The 17516-nt window shown below is 37.3% G+C and overlaps 1 protein-coding gene across 29 annotated transcripts in view; it reads left to right on the plus strand.

The window, feature by feature from the left end:
- PPIP5K2 (diphosphoinositol pentakisphosphate kinase 2) overlaps nt 1-17516 on the plus strand; it is an 85301-nt gene that overhangs the window by 42372 nt on the left and 25413 nt on the right. For 18 of the 29 annotated variants that reach the window (XM_017344627.3, XM_051853933.2, XM_008261979.4 and 15 more), the window contains exons 18-23: nt 2618-2759; nt 3812-4035; nt 5594-5721; nt 6291-6405; nt 10543-10650; nt 10741-10857. In XM_017344627.3, coding sequence (XP_017200116.2) covers nt 2618-2759; nt 3812-4035; nt 5594-5721; nt 6291-6405; nt 10543-10650; nt 10741-10857 — 834 coding nt within the window. Of the gene's footprint in view, nt 1-2617; nt 2760-3811; nt 4036-5593; nt 5722-6290; nt 6406-10023; nt 10069-10542; nt 10651-10740; nt 10858-17516 lie in introns of all 29 variants that reach the window. The other 11 variants (XM_070056499.1, XM_051853945.2, XM_070056488.1 and 8 more) reach the window with 1 other exon arrangement.

Raw genomic sequence — 17516 nt, forward strand, 5'->3', positions numbered from 1 at the left:
GGTCCAATTTGAGTCTGACCAGGGACTTCCTGGCTTGGGGACTGATCTCCTGCTCAGCAACACATTTTACAAACTTTTTCATTGGTGAGGCCACAGGGTTAGGCTGATCGTTTTTCTATTACTTTTTGAAGCCCCCTTTCTCACTTTATGTCCAGATTCTTAGCACCCTAGTAGCTTAAGAATGACTTCCTCAGGGCCAGTGTTGTGGTGCGAAGAGTTAGGCCATCGCCTGCAATGCCGGCACCCCATGTGAGCATCGCTTTGAGTCCCAGCTGCTCCACTTCCAATCCAGCTTCCTGCTATGTGCCTAGGAGTGCAGTGGAGGGTGTCCCAGTGCTTGGGCCTCTGTGCCTACAGGGGGGTCCCGGAGGAAGCTCCTGACTCCAGGTGCCATTTGGGGGGTGAACCAGTGGATGGAAGATCTCTTAGTCTCTCTCTTTTTCTAACTATGCCTTTTGAGTGAATAAAAATAAATCTTAAAATTTATATTTGATTCTGCTGTTCACTGAACATGAATCAGTGACTCTGAGACTCAAATGTTTACATTGTGCTTTTAGTCCTCTTAACAGACTATGCAGGGATCCTAGAGAAAGGCTTTTCAAACTTTAAATTCATCAGAATGTTTGGGATCTTGTTAATATGAAGACTCTGATTTTCAAATCTGGGCTCTGAGATTCTGTGTTTTTAACAAGCTTCCAGTACATTTGAATGCTGCTAGTACTTGGACCATAAGTTAACCACATAGCCTAAAATTATTTTAACATTTGCACAGCTTTTAACTTTAGTTGTGTATATTTTAAATTATACAACATATTATTTGGATTCTTTTATTTTAATCTTGTTATTGTTAGTATAACTGGATTTGTGGTTTGATATCTTTCCTTAATATTGCAAAGGTTCTAGTTTGGATTTTTGTTTGTTTTTAGTATTCTATTTGTTACCTTCTGGGTTTCCAAATGTATGTTTGTTAGAGCTTATCACTTTGTCTCTTATCCTGTCTTGAATTGTTTCTTATCCTTTTGTGACTATGCTTTATTCTGGATCTTTTAGTCTATTGAAATCTGTTTGGGTGACTTTAAAGCTTATTGGATACAGCCAATCTATTTTTCAGTTCTTTAATTTCTATTTGTTTTGTAAAGTCCATTGTCTTTTTTTAATGATTTGCAGATCTTTGATGATATTCAGTATTTTCTTTTACCTTTTTATATACATAGGAAGTCTCCTATTTTTAAATTTTTGTTTTCTAATTCCAGTACCAAAATCATAATTCTGTTTATGTTGTCCTGTTGTTTGGCATTCCCAGTGTCTTCTTGTACCTGAATATCATTAATTGTGGATGGGTATTTAATTTGTTTGTAGAAACACATTGAGTTCAAGATGATTATTACCATCTTGTAGTAAATATTTTTGTTAGTTCTTGTCATGCCTGTGGGCACAGTCCAATTTTAGAAACAGATCTGTCTGTACTGACTAGTTGAGTTGAACTTGGTATGAGTTATACCGATTGAGTTGAACCTGATTGGTTGACTTGTTTCTGACTAGCCCTCACTATTTTGAACCCTAAAGGCAAAGGTTACCAGAGGCTCGCTTTTGGATCACTGAGTTTTGCTTCTGTAATTCTGATATTGTTTTCTTTCTAATGCCTTAAAGCAGAAGCATAGACTCTTTGACCAGATTTTAACTCACCCTGAACAGTTAGATTGGTTCAAACTATCTTGTTCACTATAAACAGAAGTGGAATTCCACTTTATATTTTTAATTTGTCTAGAAGCTTTCTCTGTGTGGTTAAATAACTTGGTAAGCTAAGTGTCAAAACTGGAATTCGGACCTGTATTGTCATTGAATTGTTTTGTATTTTGGTTGAATTGGAAAAAACTCATTAGGAAGAAAGCGTAATAACATAGTGCCTAAAGATATGGTCTCTGTAGATGGACTATCTGCATTTTTTAAGATTTGTTTTATTTTATTTGAAAGAATTATAGAAAGAGACAGACACAAATAGCTGCAATAACCAGGGCTGGGCCAGGTCAAGGCCAAGATCCCAAGATTCCATCCAGATCTTCCACTTGGATGGCAGGGTCCCACTGCTCCTGAACCATCATCCACCGCCTTTCCAGTTGTTAGGAGGGAGCTGGATTGGAAACAGAGCAGCCAAGACTCAAACTGTCACCTCAATACGGGGTGCTGGCATTACAAGCTGGTGTCTCACCCTTGCGTCACCACCACACCAGGCCCTGCTCCTTCACTCATTGATCTTGAGCAAATTTTTAACATCAGTTAAGTACCTCATCTGGAAAGTGTTGATGAAAATCAATGGATATTTAGAGTTATTTCATGTAAATGTATCTTAAGTGTTTAGAACCATATTGACACGTATTGAACAACTCAGCAAATGTTATTACATCTCACTGAGTACTTTGGCTGAATTTTCTCTTTGGGTAATCTAATAGCTGAGAGCTAAGTATTTTATAACATGATGTGAGGCTTTTACTTCATCCTTTATGTTTTTGGGGTGATCTTTATGGTGTTTATTTTCTAGGTACCAGAAAATTTTATAAATTGTTTTCTTAGATAATTAGGCATCACTAAATATAAAATATATTTTACTCATTTGTAGCTTACTCCATCTGGAAGCCTTTCTCTTATCAAATCAATGCATTTGATTAAGAATCCTGTGAAGACCTGTGACAAAGTTTATTCCTTGATTCAAAGTTTGACTTCTCAAATTAGACATCGAATGGAAGATCCCAAATCATCAGGTAAATAATGTATTTCTTAGAACATAAATAAAAGCTACTGTCCATTTACTATAACCATTTTTAAATTAGGTACACCTCAGTCGTCTTACTTTTAAATGTATACAGCAAAGAAATAATAGCTAAGTTGTGACTGCTTTTACCCATGACAGCACGAAAAAACGTTTTCCTTTGATCATGTAATTACTTAGCATTGCTGTATAGTTAGATGGTGAATGAGCAGCATGCAGAGGCACCACGAGATGACCTGTTCTAAAGATGGGTTGATTATTAACCTGGACAGCTTTGGCATCTTGGGTTTCTTATTGATAACATTGATCACTTGAACTGGTCATAATTTCTAAAATTCCTTTCTGCTGGAGATAGTTGACCTATGTTTCTTTCTCTTATTGTTATTAGAGTTATAATATCTGGAAAAGTTATTTTATGAATCCAGTTCCTAACCCAAGCATTTATACCTATATCCAAGTCTTAAAAATACATGGTTGCTAGGGGCTGGCGCTATGGCACAGTGGGTTAATGCCCTGGCCTGAAGCACCAGCATCTCATATGGGTGCCAGTTCGAGACCCGGCTGTTCCACTTCCAATCCAGCTCTCTGCTGTGGCCTGGGAAAACAGTAGAAGATGGCCCAAGTCCTTGGGCCCCTGAACCCACGTGGGATATCCGGAAGAAGCTCCTGGCCCCTGGCTTTGGATGGGTGCAGCTCTGGCTGTTGCGGCCAGTTGGGGAGAACCAGCAGATGGAAGACCTCTCTCTCTCTCTCTCTGCCTCTCCTCTCTCTGTGTAACTCTGACTTTCAAATAAATAAATCTTTAAGAAAAAAAGAATGTTAAAAATATATGTGGTTGCTAATAATTTACATATGTATGGTAATATTACCCTAGATTCTTTTTTTTAAAGATTATTTATTTGAAAGTCAGAGTTACACAGAGAGACCCTAGATTCTTACAGTGTTACCTTTGCCACTTTAAAAAGTTTCTAGTTATTGACATTATTTATATATTGTTAATCAGATTTTTAAATTGAGTGTACTGGAAATGTTGTGTTGTTTTAGATATTCAGCTTTACCATAGTGAAACACTGGAGCTTATGCTACGTAGATGGTCCAAGTTGGAGAAAGACTTTAAAACAAAGAATGGAAGATATGATATTAGTAAAATTCCTGACATATATGACTGTATAAAATATGATGTTCAACATAATGGTTCTTTGAAATTAGAAAATACAATGGAATTATACAGGCTTTCAAAAGCTTTAGCAGATATTGTCATCCCTCAGGTAAGTAATTCTTGAGAATTTTTTTTACACAATTATATAAATAGAAAATTTAATAATATTTACTGGTGGATAAAAAATAGTTGGTGTTCTTGTCCCTAGAAAACCTATAACTTATAAGAAATATGAATTTATATTTCAAGCTTTTTCTTGGGTATATTTGTGATGTTACTTGATTTTCTAAATAGTACAATTGTAGTACCTTTTTTAAGATAGACCTTATTTTTTAGAGCAGTTTTAGGTTCACAGCAAATTGAGTGGAAGTATACAGATTTTCCGTTTCTGCCTCCACACATGTACAGTCTTGCTGCTTTGTGAACACCCCCAGAGTATAGTAAACTGTTAAAACTTGATGAACCCACATTGATACAGCATTACCACTCAGGATCTGTGGTTTCCATCACTATTTACTCCCGTTGTTGCACATTCTTTAGGGTTAGACAAATCTGTAATGGCAGTATCCATCATTAAAATACAATACAAAGTGGTTTCAATGTCCTCAGAATGTAGTGATCTAAAGAATTGATATTCCTGAAGAACAGTGATGTGCGAACAGACAAAACTACTGAAAACCATGTAGAATAAAATACTTAAGCACTTATTGGACATCTGTTGTGCCCCTACCAGCTAAATACTATAGAAATGTGGGGGGGGATGGGAGACATGCTTGTGACCCTATATAAAATTTTTTACAAATTTTTTTACTTGAAACCATTTTGAAAATAATGTTGAGAGATCAAGTTGTAAGTATTTACTATTTTGGGTGACATTGTTGGATCTTTTCATTATAGAAAAAGAAAAATTAAGTTGTAATCAGAATACAGATAAAGTCCAGTCAAGTAGAGAATCAGACTGATAATGGAGGAGGAGGTGACAAAACACAGTGAGATCATGACTCCAGGGGCACTTCAGTTAAAAAGTGCCCATTATGAAAAAACTATGCATGGATTTCCAAATTTACCAAGTAAATCTGCCTTTTAATTCCATTTTTGTACTACCTTGATCTTTTTAAAGATGCATTTATTTACTTATATGAAAGGCAGATTGACAGAGAGGAAGAGGCAGTGAGAGAGATCTTCTATCCACTAGTTCACTCACCACATGGCCACATGTGGCTTGTTTTCTTGATATTTCACTTGTAGTAATTCTTTATAATTCTCATTAACTCATAGTAACTATAGACATCAGTAAATTTAATACTTTTTTTTGGCATTTTTGTTTTCCACTTGTTAAAATAAAAACATTAGCTAAAAGCTTTTTGCTTTTTTCATTTAAGACCTCTGATTAAGTTGAAGATGTTCATAAAGACTGTTCATCTGCCCGTCTTCAGATATAACTTACTTGCTTTCTCAGATGCACTGCGAAGTCCTTCCAGTGACATTGAGTAGTTTGGAAACAGTTTATTTGCAGTTTCAAAAAATGCAAACCACAAGTTGTCTAATGTTTACAAAGGCTTAATGAAATATTTGTTTCTCACTAGAATTCTTTAACTGAAGAGTGCATTTGTTAGAGCTCTTTGTCATTTTACCCTTTTTTCTAATATTATGTATTTTCTGCTCAGGAATATGGTATAACTAAAGCTGAAAAACTGGAAATTGCCAAAGGCTACTGTACTCCTCTAGTTAGAAAAATTCGCTCAGACCTTCAGAGGACACAAGATGATGACACTGTAAATAAACTCCACCCTGTGTAAGAGACTGCTAGTTATTTAAATCTGTAGGCATCTCTTTTTGCGTACCTTGAATCTAAATTACTTTTCAGTGTTTCTGTGAAGAGATCAGTAGTGTATCACTTGACATATCGTGAACATAGAATTATGTAGGTAATCCTATCAGATAACTTCCATCCAAGGTTCTTTTTGGCTGCAATTTGGACAAAAACTAAGGTGAATGGGGAAAAAGGGCTGTGTGTCATCACTCACCTGAGATCACCAGTGTGTGCCCCAGTCAGCAGCATCAGTGGCTGAGAGCTTTAGGACAGTTAGCCTTTGTCATTACTGCTGTCTACACTGAACATGGCTAAATAGTAAGTCTGTTCTTCCCCTGACTAATCTGAGGTCCTAGTTAGTTCAGTTAGCATCATGTTAGATATCAGCTAAGATTACTCCTCAATTCTGATTGGAAAAGTAGTAGATTTGATTCACTTATGATGATGTTTTATTTTAAGTAAGATTACATTCCATTTTGTAAGATAATTCCAATATTCAGTAAGTCTTTAACTTACTGTTCTGTTTTAATACTGTCTGCTTCTAATTTTAGGTATTCCAGAGGTGTTCTGTCTCCTGAACGTCATGTCCGTACCAGATTATATTTTACCAGTGAAAGTCATGTACATTCTTTATTATCTATTCTTCGCTATGGTGCCTTATGCAATGTAAGTGGAATAAGTTATTTATTGTATTTCCTTGAATTGTTAATCGGATCACTAATAACTGCTGTTTTTATGTGGAATTTTAATAACTCATCATTGTTTACAATTTTACCATCATTTTCTTAGGTATTGACTATATTCCAAACACTGATAGAGTTTGAGAGAAAAGATGCTTTTTAAAGAAGATCCATTGAACATGCAAAGTATTTTAGAAGATGTTGTAAGCAGGTGGCTATGCAATAAAGAAAAGCTGATGGATTTGTCATTAAGGGGACTTAAGTCATTTAGGGGTCAGAATTGCCAAGACTTGATATTTGATTAGTTATTATGCCTCTTTACTACTATTAATTGGGACCTTAGCTGGAGTTATTGACCATAGAATGTACAAGTGGCCTCTTCATGTGGCCTGCTTCCTAAAAATAACGCAGTCGGATTCCATCTGTGAGCTTCTTCAGTAAACAAGGTGCAAACGCATGGCATTTCTCTGAACTAACTTCTGTATCATACAGCATCACTTCTGCTGAGCTCTATCAGTTATGGCAGTCACAGGGGTCTATCCAGATTAGATGGAGGGGAAATAATGCACATCCTTAGGTGGATGGGGTGTCACTGTAATATTATGTGGGATTGAATAAATGTGACAGCCATCTCTGGAAAATACAGTCTGCTACAGTGTGCCTGTTTCCTACAATGTCTCACATTCTTCCCACATGCAAAACTCACTTAACCTCTCCCCTAATGCCAAATGTTCCAGGTATATCCTATTATAGCATAAACTTGAAGTCCAGGATCTTGTCATCTATACCAGCCATCCCTAAACTAGCAATAAGATAAAAATTTTCTCTTGTTTTCCTTTGTATTTCTTGGTATACAGAAGTATACACATCTACGAATAGACTTAAAAGATACAGAAAATTTGCATCACCTTTTAATTACATTTTTCCATGAAATTTTTGAAGGCCCCTTATCCATAAGAAGTGATCTTTAAGGGAAAATTAATTTAATTTTAATTTACTTTTTAAATAAAGGACTGTGATGATTGGGTATATGTCTTGTTTTCTGATCTGTATTGGGCCTTGGGAATAGTTATTTAAGTTAACCTAAGACTATTTCAATATTCTGTTCCCATCACAATTTCAAGCTAATTTATTCTTTTGTATTTAAAAAAAAATTGAGAGAGAGAGAGCAAGCTCCTGTCTGCTGGTTCCCTCTTCAAACGCCAGTTACTTTAACTGTTGCCTTTCAAGGTCTTCATTGGCAGGAAGTCAAGAGCTAGAACAGGGAATCAAATTCATCACTAGGAATTGGAACACGAGTGTCACAGGTGTCCTAACTGCTAAGCTAAACATCTACTCCCTCCATGTTCTTTCTTGTTTTGGTTTCTTAACTCATTAAGGAATAACACTGTGACATTGTTACATACATATATGGGTTAGAAGAAAGTTAGTGATACAGAAAATGATCTTTAATTACTAAGAGCTTATACATCCAGTAGCAATAATGAAATTGTTTTTGAGGACAAGACATATGAAGATACTTCAATAAATTCATGGAAAAATGGAATTGAACAATAAGTTTCTTGTGGTGCCAAAAAATTTAAATCCATGCATATTTTTCTAATACTAAAATTTTCTGTAAACATTTGAAGACCCCTTCTGTATCTTCCATGATCCTCCTTGTGACCTGTTGCACATAGCTGTGCAGAAGGTACCAGAAACATTCAAGACAGGAACCAAGAAAGCCTATATTTGGAGTGTAGTAGTGAATGCTTGGTAAAGTGGAAGTAGATAAGGTTGGAGGGCAGGCCTTTGTATTCCAAGGGGATTAAGAGACCATTTAAGCAGGGAAGTAGGTGGCTTTGGTTACTGTGTAGACTAGAAATAGCGCAAGAAGATATGAGGAATTCAGTTAGAAAACTGTTACAGTGGTCTTAAAGATACTTATACTTTGGACTAAAGTAACAGCACGAGATCTAGAGCTTGTTGAATACTGGCTGAACTTCTAAAGCAAAAACCTAACAAATCCATTCTGTGCTCCCAGGAAAAAACAAATTACCTGTATTACTAATGTGAGAAGTAAAGTGTATACCAAAATGACGAGCTATGTTCTAATATTTGAAAAATAATTATTTGAACTATACAAACAAACTCTTACTATCCTTTTTAGAGTAATATTCTTAAAACTGGTCAACCTCTTCCCAATTGAAATTTTTCATTATTCAGATGGATTGGGCAAAATCTCCCTCTGTAATAGATTTTTTTAAAAATTTTTTGAGAAAATGCGATACAGACAGACTCATGGAATATATAATGGCACTTAATTTTTAGAAGATCTTCGTGGCTTCTTACATTTTAATTATGTTCAGGAAGATACTACTAAGTATCATTTAATTTTTGCTGTTCATTATAGCAGACCTGGCAAAATCACTAGATGGTGTTCTTAACAATACAGAATCACAGAGTCCAACATGCCTGCTCACTTGATGAAAATTTTCAGTATTTAATGTAAACTCATCATTTACAGTAGATTGTATCTAGTGAAAATTAGTAACATGCTAATTTTTAAAGATTTATTTTGGAGGCCAGTGCCATGTCACTTGGCTAATCCTCTGCCTGCGGCGCCAGCATCCCATATGGGCACCGGGTTCTAGTCTCAGTTGCTCCTCTTGTAGTCCAGCTCTCTACCGTGGCCCAGGAAGGCAGTGGAGGATGGCCCAAGTGCTTGGGCACCTGCACCTGCGTGGGAGACCGGGAAGAAACACCTGGCTCCTGGCTTTGGATCGGCGCAGTGCCAGCTGTAGGGGCCATTGGGGAGTGAACCAACGGAAGGAAGACCTTTCTCTCTCTCTTTCTCACTGTCTATCTGTCAAAAATTTTTTTTCATTTTGTATTTATATGAGAAGCAGAGTTACAGAGAAAGAGGTAGAGGCAGAGAGAAAATATTTTCCATCTGCTGATTCACTCCCCAAATGGCCACAATGGCCAGGACTGGGCCAGGATAAAGCCAGGAGCCAAGAGCTTACTCAGGTCTCACGTGGGTACAGGGGCTCAAGTGCTTGGACCATCTTCTGTTGCTTTCTCAGGCACATTTGCAGGGAGCTGTATCAGAAGTGGAGTAGCTAGGACTCAAATTGGTACCCATATGGGATGCTGGCATTGCAAGCAGTAGCTTAACCTGCACCACAACACCAGCCCCTAATTTGGTTATCTTAACAATTTTGGGAAAAAAAAATCACATCTCAAACACAAACGCAAATAAATGTAGTTTTACTCTGAAGTGTTGTTTACAAATGTGTAATGTCTAAAGTAAAAAGGAAATATGTGCTGAATTTTTTAAAGTAATCAGAATATGTTTTCTAAAATGAGGCACTTTTATATTGAAGTTGAAAATATATACAAAAAATTGTTGGGCGCTCTTAAATATTTGTAATGTTATGATACATATAAATATGAAGAAGGAGAGTTATCTGTGATACAAATAAGTTTTAAGTAGACTTTGTTGGCCATATACTTCACGCCCAGAGTTTTATCTTTTCAAATAGAATTTTTTACTTTGAATGATTATAGTGCATGGTATGTAAGATCCTTTTAAGTTCTGATCTCTATGATTACATGTTTAAAGACCAAAGATTCTCTAAATGAAGATGGAGGAGTGGTGAAGGAGATGGTAAGATCAATAGAATTTACATACACTTCCTATTGCTGATTTTTGAATATCATTGCAGTATAATCAGGGATAGGCATGTATCACTTACATGAACTATATGATTGTGGGCAATGGTGCTACTCTTATACTAACAAAACATGTTACTATACAAAATACTTCTGAACTTGAGAGGTTAAAACTATCATTTAGCCTCAGAGTTCAATAATGAGTATCATATTTCAAGAGATATTTTTACTTTGTATAAGTTGTTTTTGTTTTAAGTTACAATTAGTGTTTCTAATACTACCAAGGTATTTTTAAAATAATTTAAACAAGTGATTTTTTGGAACTTTTAAATGTAGTGAATGAAGTTAATTGGAAAGATTGTGCACATAGTAATTATTCACCTTCGTTGTGTGGTGTCACTGAGGATTAAAGAAGCTACAGTAACGACAGTAAAGTGACTTTCTGGTACTGCATATTCCTTTTGTTCAGGAATCAAAGGATGAACAGTGGAAACGAGCTATGGATTACCTAAACATTGTCAATGAACTCAACTACATGACGCAGATTGTTATCATGCTGTATGAGGATCCGAACAAGGTAACAGAGCTCTAGATTTGTGTACATTACAAAAACTAAATAAATAACTTGAAGTTCCTCATTTTAAAAATGTTCTGTCATATTTTTTAGGATCTCTCCTCAGAGGAACGCTTTCATGTTGAATTACACTTTAGTCCAGGAGCCAAAGGCTGTGAAGAAGACAAAAATTTACCATCCGGTTATGGATATAGACCGGCCTCCAGAGAGGTAATGCAGATAGAGCTCTTAGTGCTTGATTACTGCAGCTTTAAATTTTTGTGAGATCTCTATAAAGCACTTCCTATTATGTACTAGAAATCATCCTTATTACTAGGGAGAAATATGACTTGAATTTTTAAAAATATGATCTGGGTGTACAGCATTTTTATGTTTATTAGAATACTCAAAAATTTTATCTTATTTAGAATGTTTGAGTTTTAAACCTGGTGTTTCAAAAGAATAAGTATAATTTCTTTTTATTGCTGTTATTTTACTGGAAGACTAATCCTTGCTAAAGGCTGTGCTAAACTTTTAATATGACATAAATTTCTGCATTTTAATTCTTAGCGTTTTAAGGTTGTTTTTTGTTGTTGTTGTTGTTGTTTTTAAGATTTATTTGTTTATTTGAAAGTCAGAGTTAGGCAGAGAGAGAGAGGTCTTCCATCCCCTGGTTCACTCCCCAGTTGGCTGCAACAGCCAGAGCTGTGCCAATCTGAAGCCAGGAGCTTCCTCCGGGTCTTCCCATGTGGATGCAGGGGCCCAAGGATTTGGGCCATCTTCTACTGCTTTCCAAGGCTATAGCTTAGAGCTAGATCGGAAATGGAACAGCCGGGACTTAAATGGACACCCATATGGGATGCCAGCACTGCAGGCAGTGGCTTTACTTGCTACACCACAGCACCGGCCCTCAGTTTAAGGTTTATGAGATTCTTACTATTTCTTCTTTAAATATATGTTAAAATTCATTGCTTGGAATTCATGTAAATCTAGAGTTTTTGTTGGGAGGGATATTTTAAATTATAGATTCAATTTCTTAAGATATTTATTTATTTGAAAAGCAGAGAGGGAGAGATCCAAGGAGAGAGAGGGGAAGAGAAATATATTCTGTCTGCTGATTCACTCCCCAAATGCCTGCAAAGGCCAGGATCTGGCCAGCCAAAGCCAGAAGCCAAAAACTCCATTTGGGTCTCCCACATGGGTGACAGAGGTCCAAGTAGCTGGGCTATCTTTCACTACTTTCCTAGGCAGATTAGCAGGGAGCTGGATCAGAAGTGGAGTATATAGGACATGAACCAGAACTCACATGGGATGTCTTTGTCCCAGTTGGTAACTTAACCTGCTATGCCAAGATGCTGGCCCCTCAATTTCTTTAATTGATGTAGTAGTATTATTCATGTTTTCTTTTTTTATGTTTTTTTTAATTTAAGGCAAATTTCATATATACAGATTTAGGAACATAGTGATATTTACCACCCTGCCTTTCCTCCCAGTATCTCTTATTACCTCTCTCTTTTTTTTTTTTTTTTTTTTAAGATTTATTTATTTATTTGAAGGGCAGAGTTACAGAGACAAAGAGTGAGATCTTCCACCTGCTGGTTTACTCCCCAAATGGCCACAACAGCTGAAAATGGGCCTATCCAAAGCCAGGAGCCAAGAGTTTCCTCTGGGACTCCCACTTGGGTGCAGGGGCCCAAGCATTGGGCCATCCTCTACTGCTTTCTCAGACCATTAGCAGGGAGCTCAATTGGAAGTGGAGCAGCCAGGACTCAAACAAGCGCCCTATGGGATGCTGGTGCTGCAGAAGGTGGTTTTACCAGCAGTACCATGGCACTCCCCCCCCCCCCCCCAATTTTTGCAATGATCTACTTTCAGTTTACTTTATAATCGTAAGATTAACCTTATATAAGTAAAGAGTTCAACAAATAGTTTTTTAATCATTTTTCAAATTTTTGGTATACAGTTATTTATGCTATCTTTATACTATCTTTAAAATAATAATAATTGTAATAGTATGTTGCTGTGGATTCATTCTGAGAGGAGGAGTGCCGTGGGGGTAAGAGGCATGGAGTCACCACACAGACACCAGGAGTTGGGTGAAAGCAGGCTACAGGCGAGCAGCTCGCAAACTTGTTTATTTCAGTTGGTACAGCAGCTTATATAGCTGAGACAGTCAATCTGGTCAAGGGACAGTTTATTCCCTAACCAATCACAGCCTGTTACCAGGCAGGCTCCTTTGCCTGGAGGGTTTCAAAGCCATTCCTGAGTAACTGGCACTTTCGTGTCAGTGGCCATCTTGGCATGGCCTTCTCATTGGCTTTTTATTTTTGACAGAGTTAGAGAGAGAGAAAGGTCTTCCTTCCGTTGGTTCACCTCCCAAATTGGCCGCTACCGCTGGCGTACTTCACCAATCTGAAGCCAGGAGCCAGGTGCTTCCTCCTGGTCTCCCATGCAGGTGCAGGGCCCAAGCACTTGGGCCATCCTCCACTGCCCTCTCGGGCCACGGCAGAGAGCTGGACTGGAAGAGGAGCAACCGGGACAGAATCCGGCGCCCTGACTGGGACTAGAACCCGGGGTGCTGGCGCCGCAGGCGCAGGATTAGCCTAGTGAGCCATGGTGCCAGCAATAGTAATGTTTTCATGTGTCTTTCCTCATCTAATGAGGGCAATTATATCTCCAATGCATATATTACAAAGAAAACTTAAAAATAAATGGTGTGAATATCCATCAAAGTGTTTTATGATTTCTTAGTCTGTTCAGAGAACCGTGGTATTTTTCTCTTTTTCATTAACCTCTAATTTTTTTTTAAAGGTTTACTTATTTACTTGAAAGTCAGAGTTACACAGAGAGAGGAGAGGCAGAGAGAGAGAGAGGTCTTCCATCTGCTGGTTCACTCCCCAGATGGCCGCAACGGCCGGAGCTGCACCAATCCGAAGCCTGGAGCTTCTTCCGGGTCTCCTACAAGGGTGCAAGGGCCCAAGAATTTGGGCCATCTTCTGCTGCTTTCCCAGGCCATAGCAGAGAGCTGGATTGGAAGTGGAGCAGCTGGGTTTCGAACTGGTGCCCATATGGGATGCTGGCACTGCAGGTGGGAGCTGTATCTGCTATGCCACAGTGCCGGCACTTGATTTTTTTTTTTTTTTTTTTTTTTTTTTTTTTTTTTTTTTTTTTTAGGATTTATTTATTTGAAAGACAGAAAAACAGAGAGGCAGAGGCAAGGGGAGAAGGGCCTTCTATTCGCTGGTTTACTCCCCAAATGTCCACAGTGGCCGAAGCTGGGCCAATCTTAAGCCAGGAGCCAGGAGATTCTTCCAAGTCTTCTGTGTGGGTGCAGGGGGCCCAAGGACTTGAGCCATCTTATGCTTTTCCAAGCCATACCAGAGAGCTGGATCAGAAGAGGAGCAGCCAGGACTCAAACCGGTGCCCGTATGGGATGCCAGCACTGCAGGCTCTGGCTTTACCTGCTATGCCACAGTGCCAGCCCCTGATTTGGGATTTTCTATTTCCTTCTACTTTCATTGGATTTATTATGTTGATTTACCTTCTGATTTACTTTGATGGATATTCACACCATTTATTTTTAAGTTTCCTTTGTAATATTTGCATTGGAGCTATAAATGCCCTTGAAGCATGCCTTTAGCTGCAGCATACAAGTATGTGTGATCATTTGTGATCTGCATGTAATTTTTCTTTGATTCATAGGTTTAGAGATTTCTTGCTCAATTTCCAAACATGAGAATTTTATGGGGAAGCTTTTGTTCCTGGCCTCTAGATTAACTCCATTTTTATCAGAAAATATAATTGCTGTAATTCCATTTGTTTGAAATATATTGGGAACTGATTTATGGGCCCACATATGGTTAATTTTTGATAAATGCCGCATGTGCAACGAAATGTATTTTCTTTTCTTTGTTCAGTACAAGCATTCAGTGTGAGTCATTTTCATAAAGTTTATTAAATTTTGTTGTTCAAATCTTCAGTATCCTTAAGAGATATTTTGATGTACCTGCTCTATCAGCTACTTACAATGGTGTATGAGAATATTCCACTGTGTTTGTGGGGTGTCTTGTTTCTCCTTACAGTTTTAAGAGTTTGTGCTTCACATTTTGAGCCCATGCATATACATTTCGAATTGCCATGCTTCCCTTATATCTTTTCTCATTATGAAATGTTCTATATATGCCTAGAAAATGCTTCTTGCCTTATGGTCTACTTCAGTGTAATAAAGCTACAGCAGCTTTGTTTAAGTTTAACATTTTCGTGATATGTCTTCTTTTTCTTTCTCTTTAACGCTTCTGTACCTTTTTGTATATTTTGTGACTTTTAAGCATCATATAGTTGAGTTTTGGTTCTTTAATCTGTATTTATAACAATCTTAGTCTTTGGTTTGACATTTAATAATTTAATGTGATTACTTTTATATTTAGGTTATGTGTACCACCTTTTTTTTTTTTGTATTTTTTCAACTGTATTTTCATCATTTTTTCTCTCTATCCTTCAGGCACAATGTTTTCTTTGTATCTCTTTCAGTGCACAAATTCTTTCTAGTTGTTTTTTTACTATGCTGTTAACCCTGCTCATTGAGCTCTTAATTTTAGAACACAATAAGTAGAGTTTTGTTACTATGTTTTTCAACTCTAGAATTCCCATTTGATTCTTTCTATAATGTTTTTTTCTTAAATGAAATTCCCAGTCTTGCTCTTAATAATGTGACCATATTAATTTCAGATACAAAGTGTGTACCCTATAGCGTCACTACCTAAATCATCTGTGGGTCCATTTCTTTTCTCTTGATTTTTGGTTTCTCTTCATTTTCTTACATTCCAGGCTATTATTGATGGGATGCAAACATTGATCATTAAAAATTACAGAGAAAATTTGAGGCTGTAGTTTAGTTGATGAGATAGTCCTCAAATAGGGTTTACTTCCACTTCTAACAGGGAACTAGCAATCTTAGATCGTCTTGATTTTATTTTTAAAGTATATTGGCCTTTCTTGTGTTTCTCATCTGAACCACACTATAAATAATAGTAGTTTGACTATATTCTCTCAAGGTTGTAAAATAATAGTAATAGTTACATACAAGAGACATTGATTAACCACAAATGGTAACTGTTCATATTCTAGTACCTCTAGAAATGTTGAATGGTATCTCCTTTTTCATATCTTTTTCTACCTATTTACCTCTAACCTTTCCAGATTTATATACTTTTACTTCCAACCTTCCCAGATTTATATATTTATAGCATATATCCTTAAAGTGGTATAGTTATATTTTACTTTTTAATCCAGACTCAGTCTTTTAATTATAGTGTGCAGATTAAATGTAATCATTGACTAATTGGAATTATATCATCTTAAAACATCCTTTACTTATTTTGTAGTGTTCCCTTTTTTCTCTCACTTTGCCTTCTTTCTTTGCATCCTACTGGTAATTTTACTATTTTTGCAGTTATTCTAGAGCTAATACATGAATCATTTTTTTACTCAAATATAAGTTAATATTTTCATTACTTATTACACATATAAGCATCTTAAAACATTTTAACTTTCACTCCCCATTCAACCTTTTATATTATTGTTGTCATGTATTTTAACTGTATGTGCTAGAACTTTAAAAAGTTCATGGAAAATGTACATTATCCTTATTTATGATTTATTTATTCATTTGAAAATCAGAATTACAGAGAGACCTTCCTTCCACTGGTTCACTCCCCAAATGGCTGCAACAGCTAGGACTGGGCCAGGTTCATTCCCCAAATGGCCGCAACAGCTAGGGCTGGGCCAGGCTGAAGCTGGGAACCAGGAGCTTTCTCCAGGCTACCACCTAGCTATCAGGGACTCAGCATTAGGGCCATTTTCGGTTGCTCTCCCAGGCAAATTAGCAGAGAGCTGGACTGGAAATGGAGCATCCAGGATATGAACCGGCACGCCTAAAGGATCCCTGAGTCACAGGCAGTGGCTTAACCTGCTATGCCTCAACACCAGCCCCATGTGCATTATCTTTTAAACCCATTTGTCCCTGAATTTTTGAAGCTTGCTCATATATTTTAGAAAGTATATTTTATTTTAAGTCCTACAGATTATTATTGCTGTTTACAGTCAATATTCATTTAGACTTAGAATACTACAATGTTTAAGAATAGTAATTGTGGCCGGCGCCGCAGCTCACTAGGCTAATCCTCCGCCTAGCGGTGCCGGCACACCAGGTTCTAGTCCCAATCGGGGCGCCGGATTCTGTCCCGGTTGCCCCTCTTCCAGGCCAGCTCTGTGCTATGGCCTGGGAGTGCAGTGAGGGATGGCCCAAGTGCTTGGGCCCTGCACCCCATGGGAGACCAGGAGAAGTACCTGGCTCCTGCCGTTGGATCAGTGCGGCGCGCCGGCCGCAGCGCGCCGGCCGCGGCGGCCATTGGAGGGTGAACCAACGGCAAAAGGAAGACCTTTCTCTCTGTCTCTCTCTCTCACTGTCCACTCTGCCTGTCAAAAAAAAAAAAAGAGAGAGAGAGAGAATAGTAATTGTGCTAGAGTTGAGGCTTATTAGAACGTATAAGCATATTTTCCTAATGAGAATAATTGTTTGAAAGATCTCCAAAAGTTCATGGGAAATGTGTTATGAAAAGACTATGCATAATTCAAAAATTTTCTGTAGCAAAATTAGTTTTTAATAACTTTATGAAGAATTTCGTTGTGTTAGAACATGTATTCCAAGTCCATTTTAGATTTATCTACATACTTAACATTGCTATTTTTATTTCTTCCTGTAACCCTTCTTTCATCTGATATCATTTTCTTCCTTTATTTTTTTGATCCACTGAAATTTACTGTTTTGGAAATGGTATGTATGATGTACAGTATAGTTCTGTGTTTTTTTCTGTGTATGGATAACTAAT

Source organism: Oryctolagus cuniculus, chromosome 14 (assembly GCF_964237555.1).
Source record: "Oryctolagus cuniculus chromosome 14, mOryCun1.1, whole genome shotgun sequence".
Classification (NCBI taxonomy): Eukaryota; Metazoa; Chordata; class Mammalia; order Lagomorpha; family Leporidae; genus Oryctolagus; species Oryctolagus cuniculus.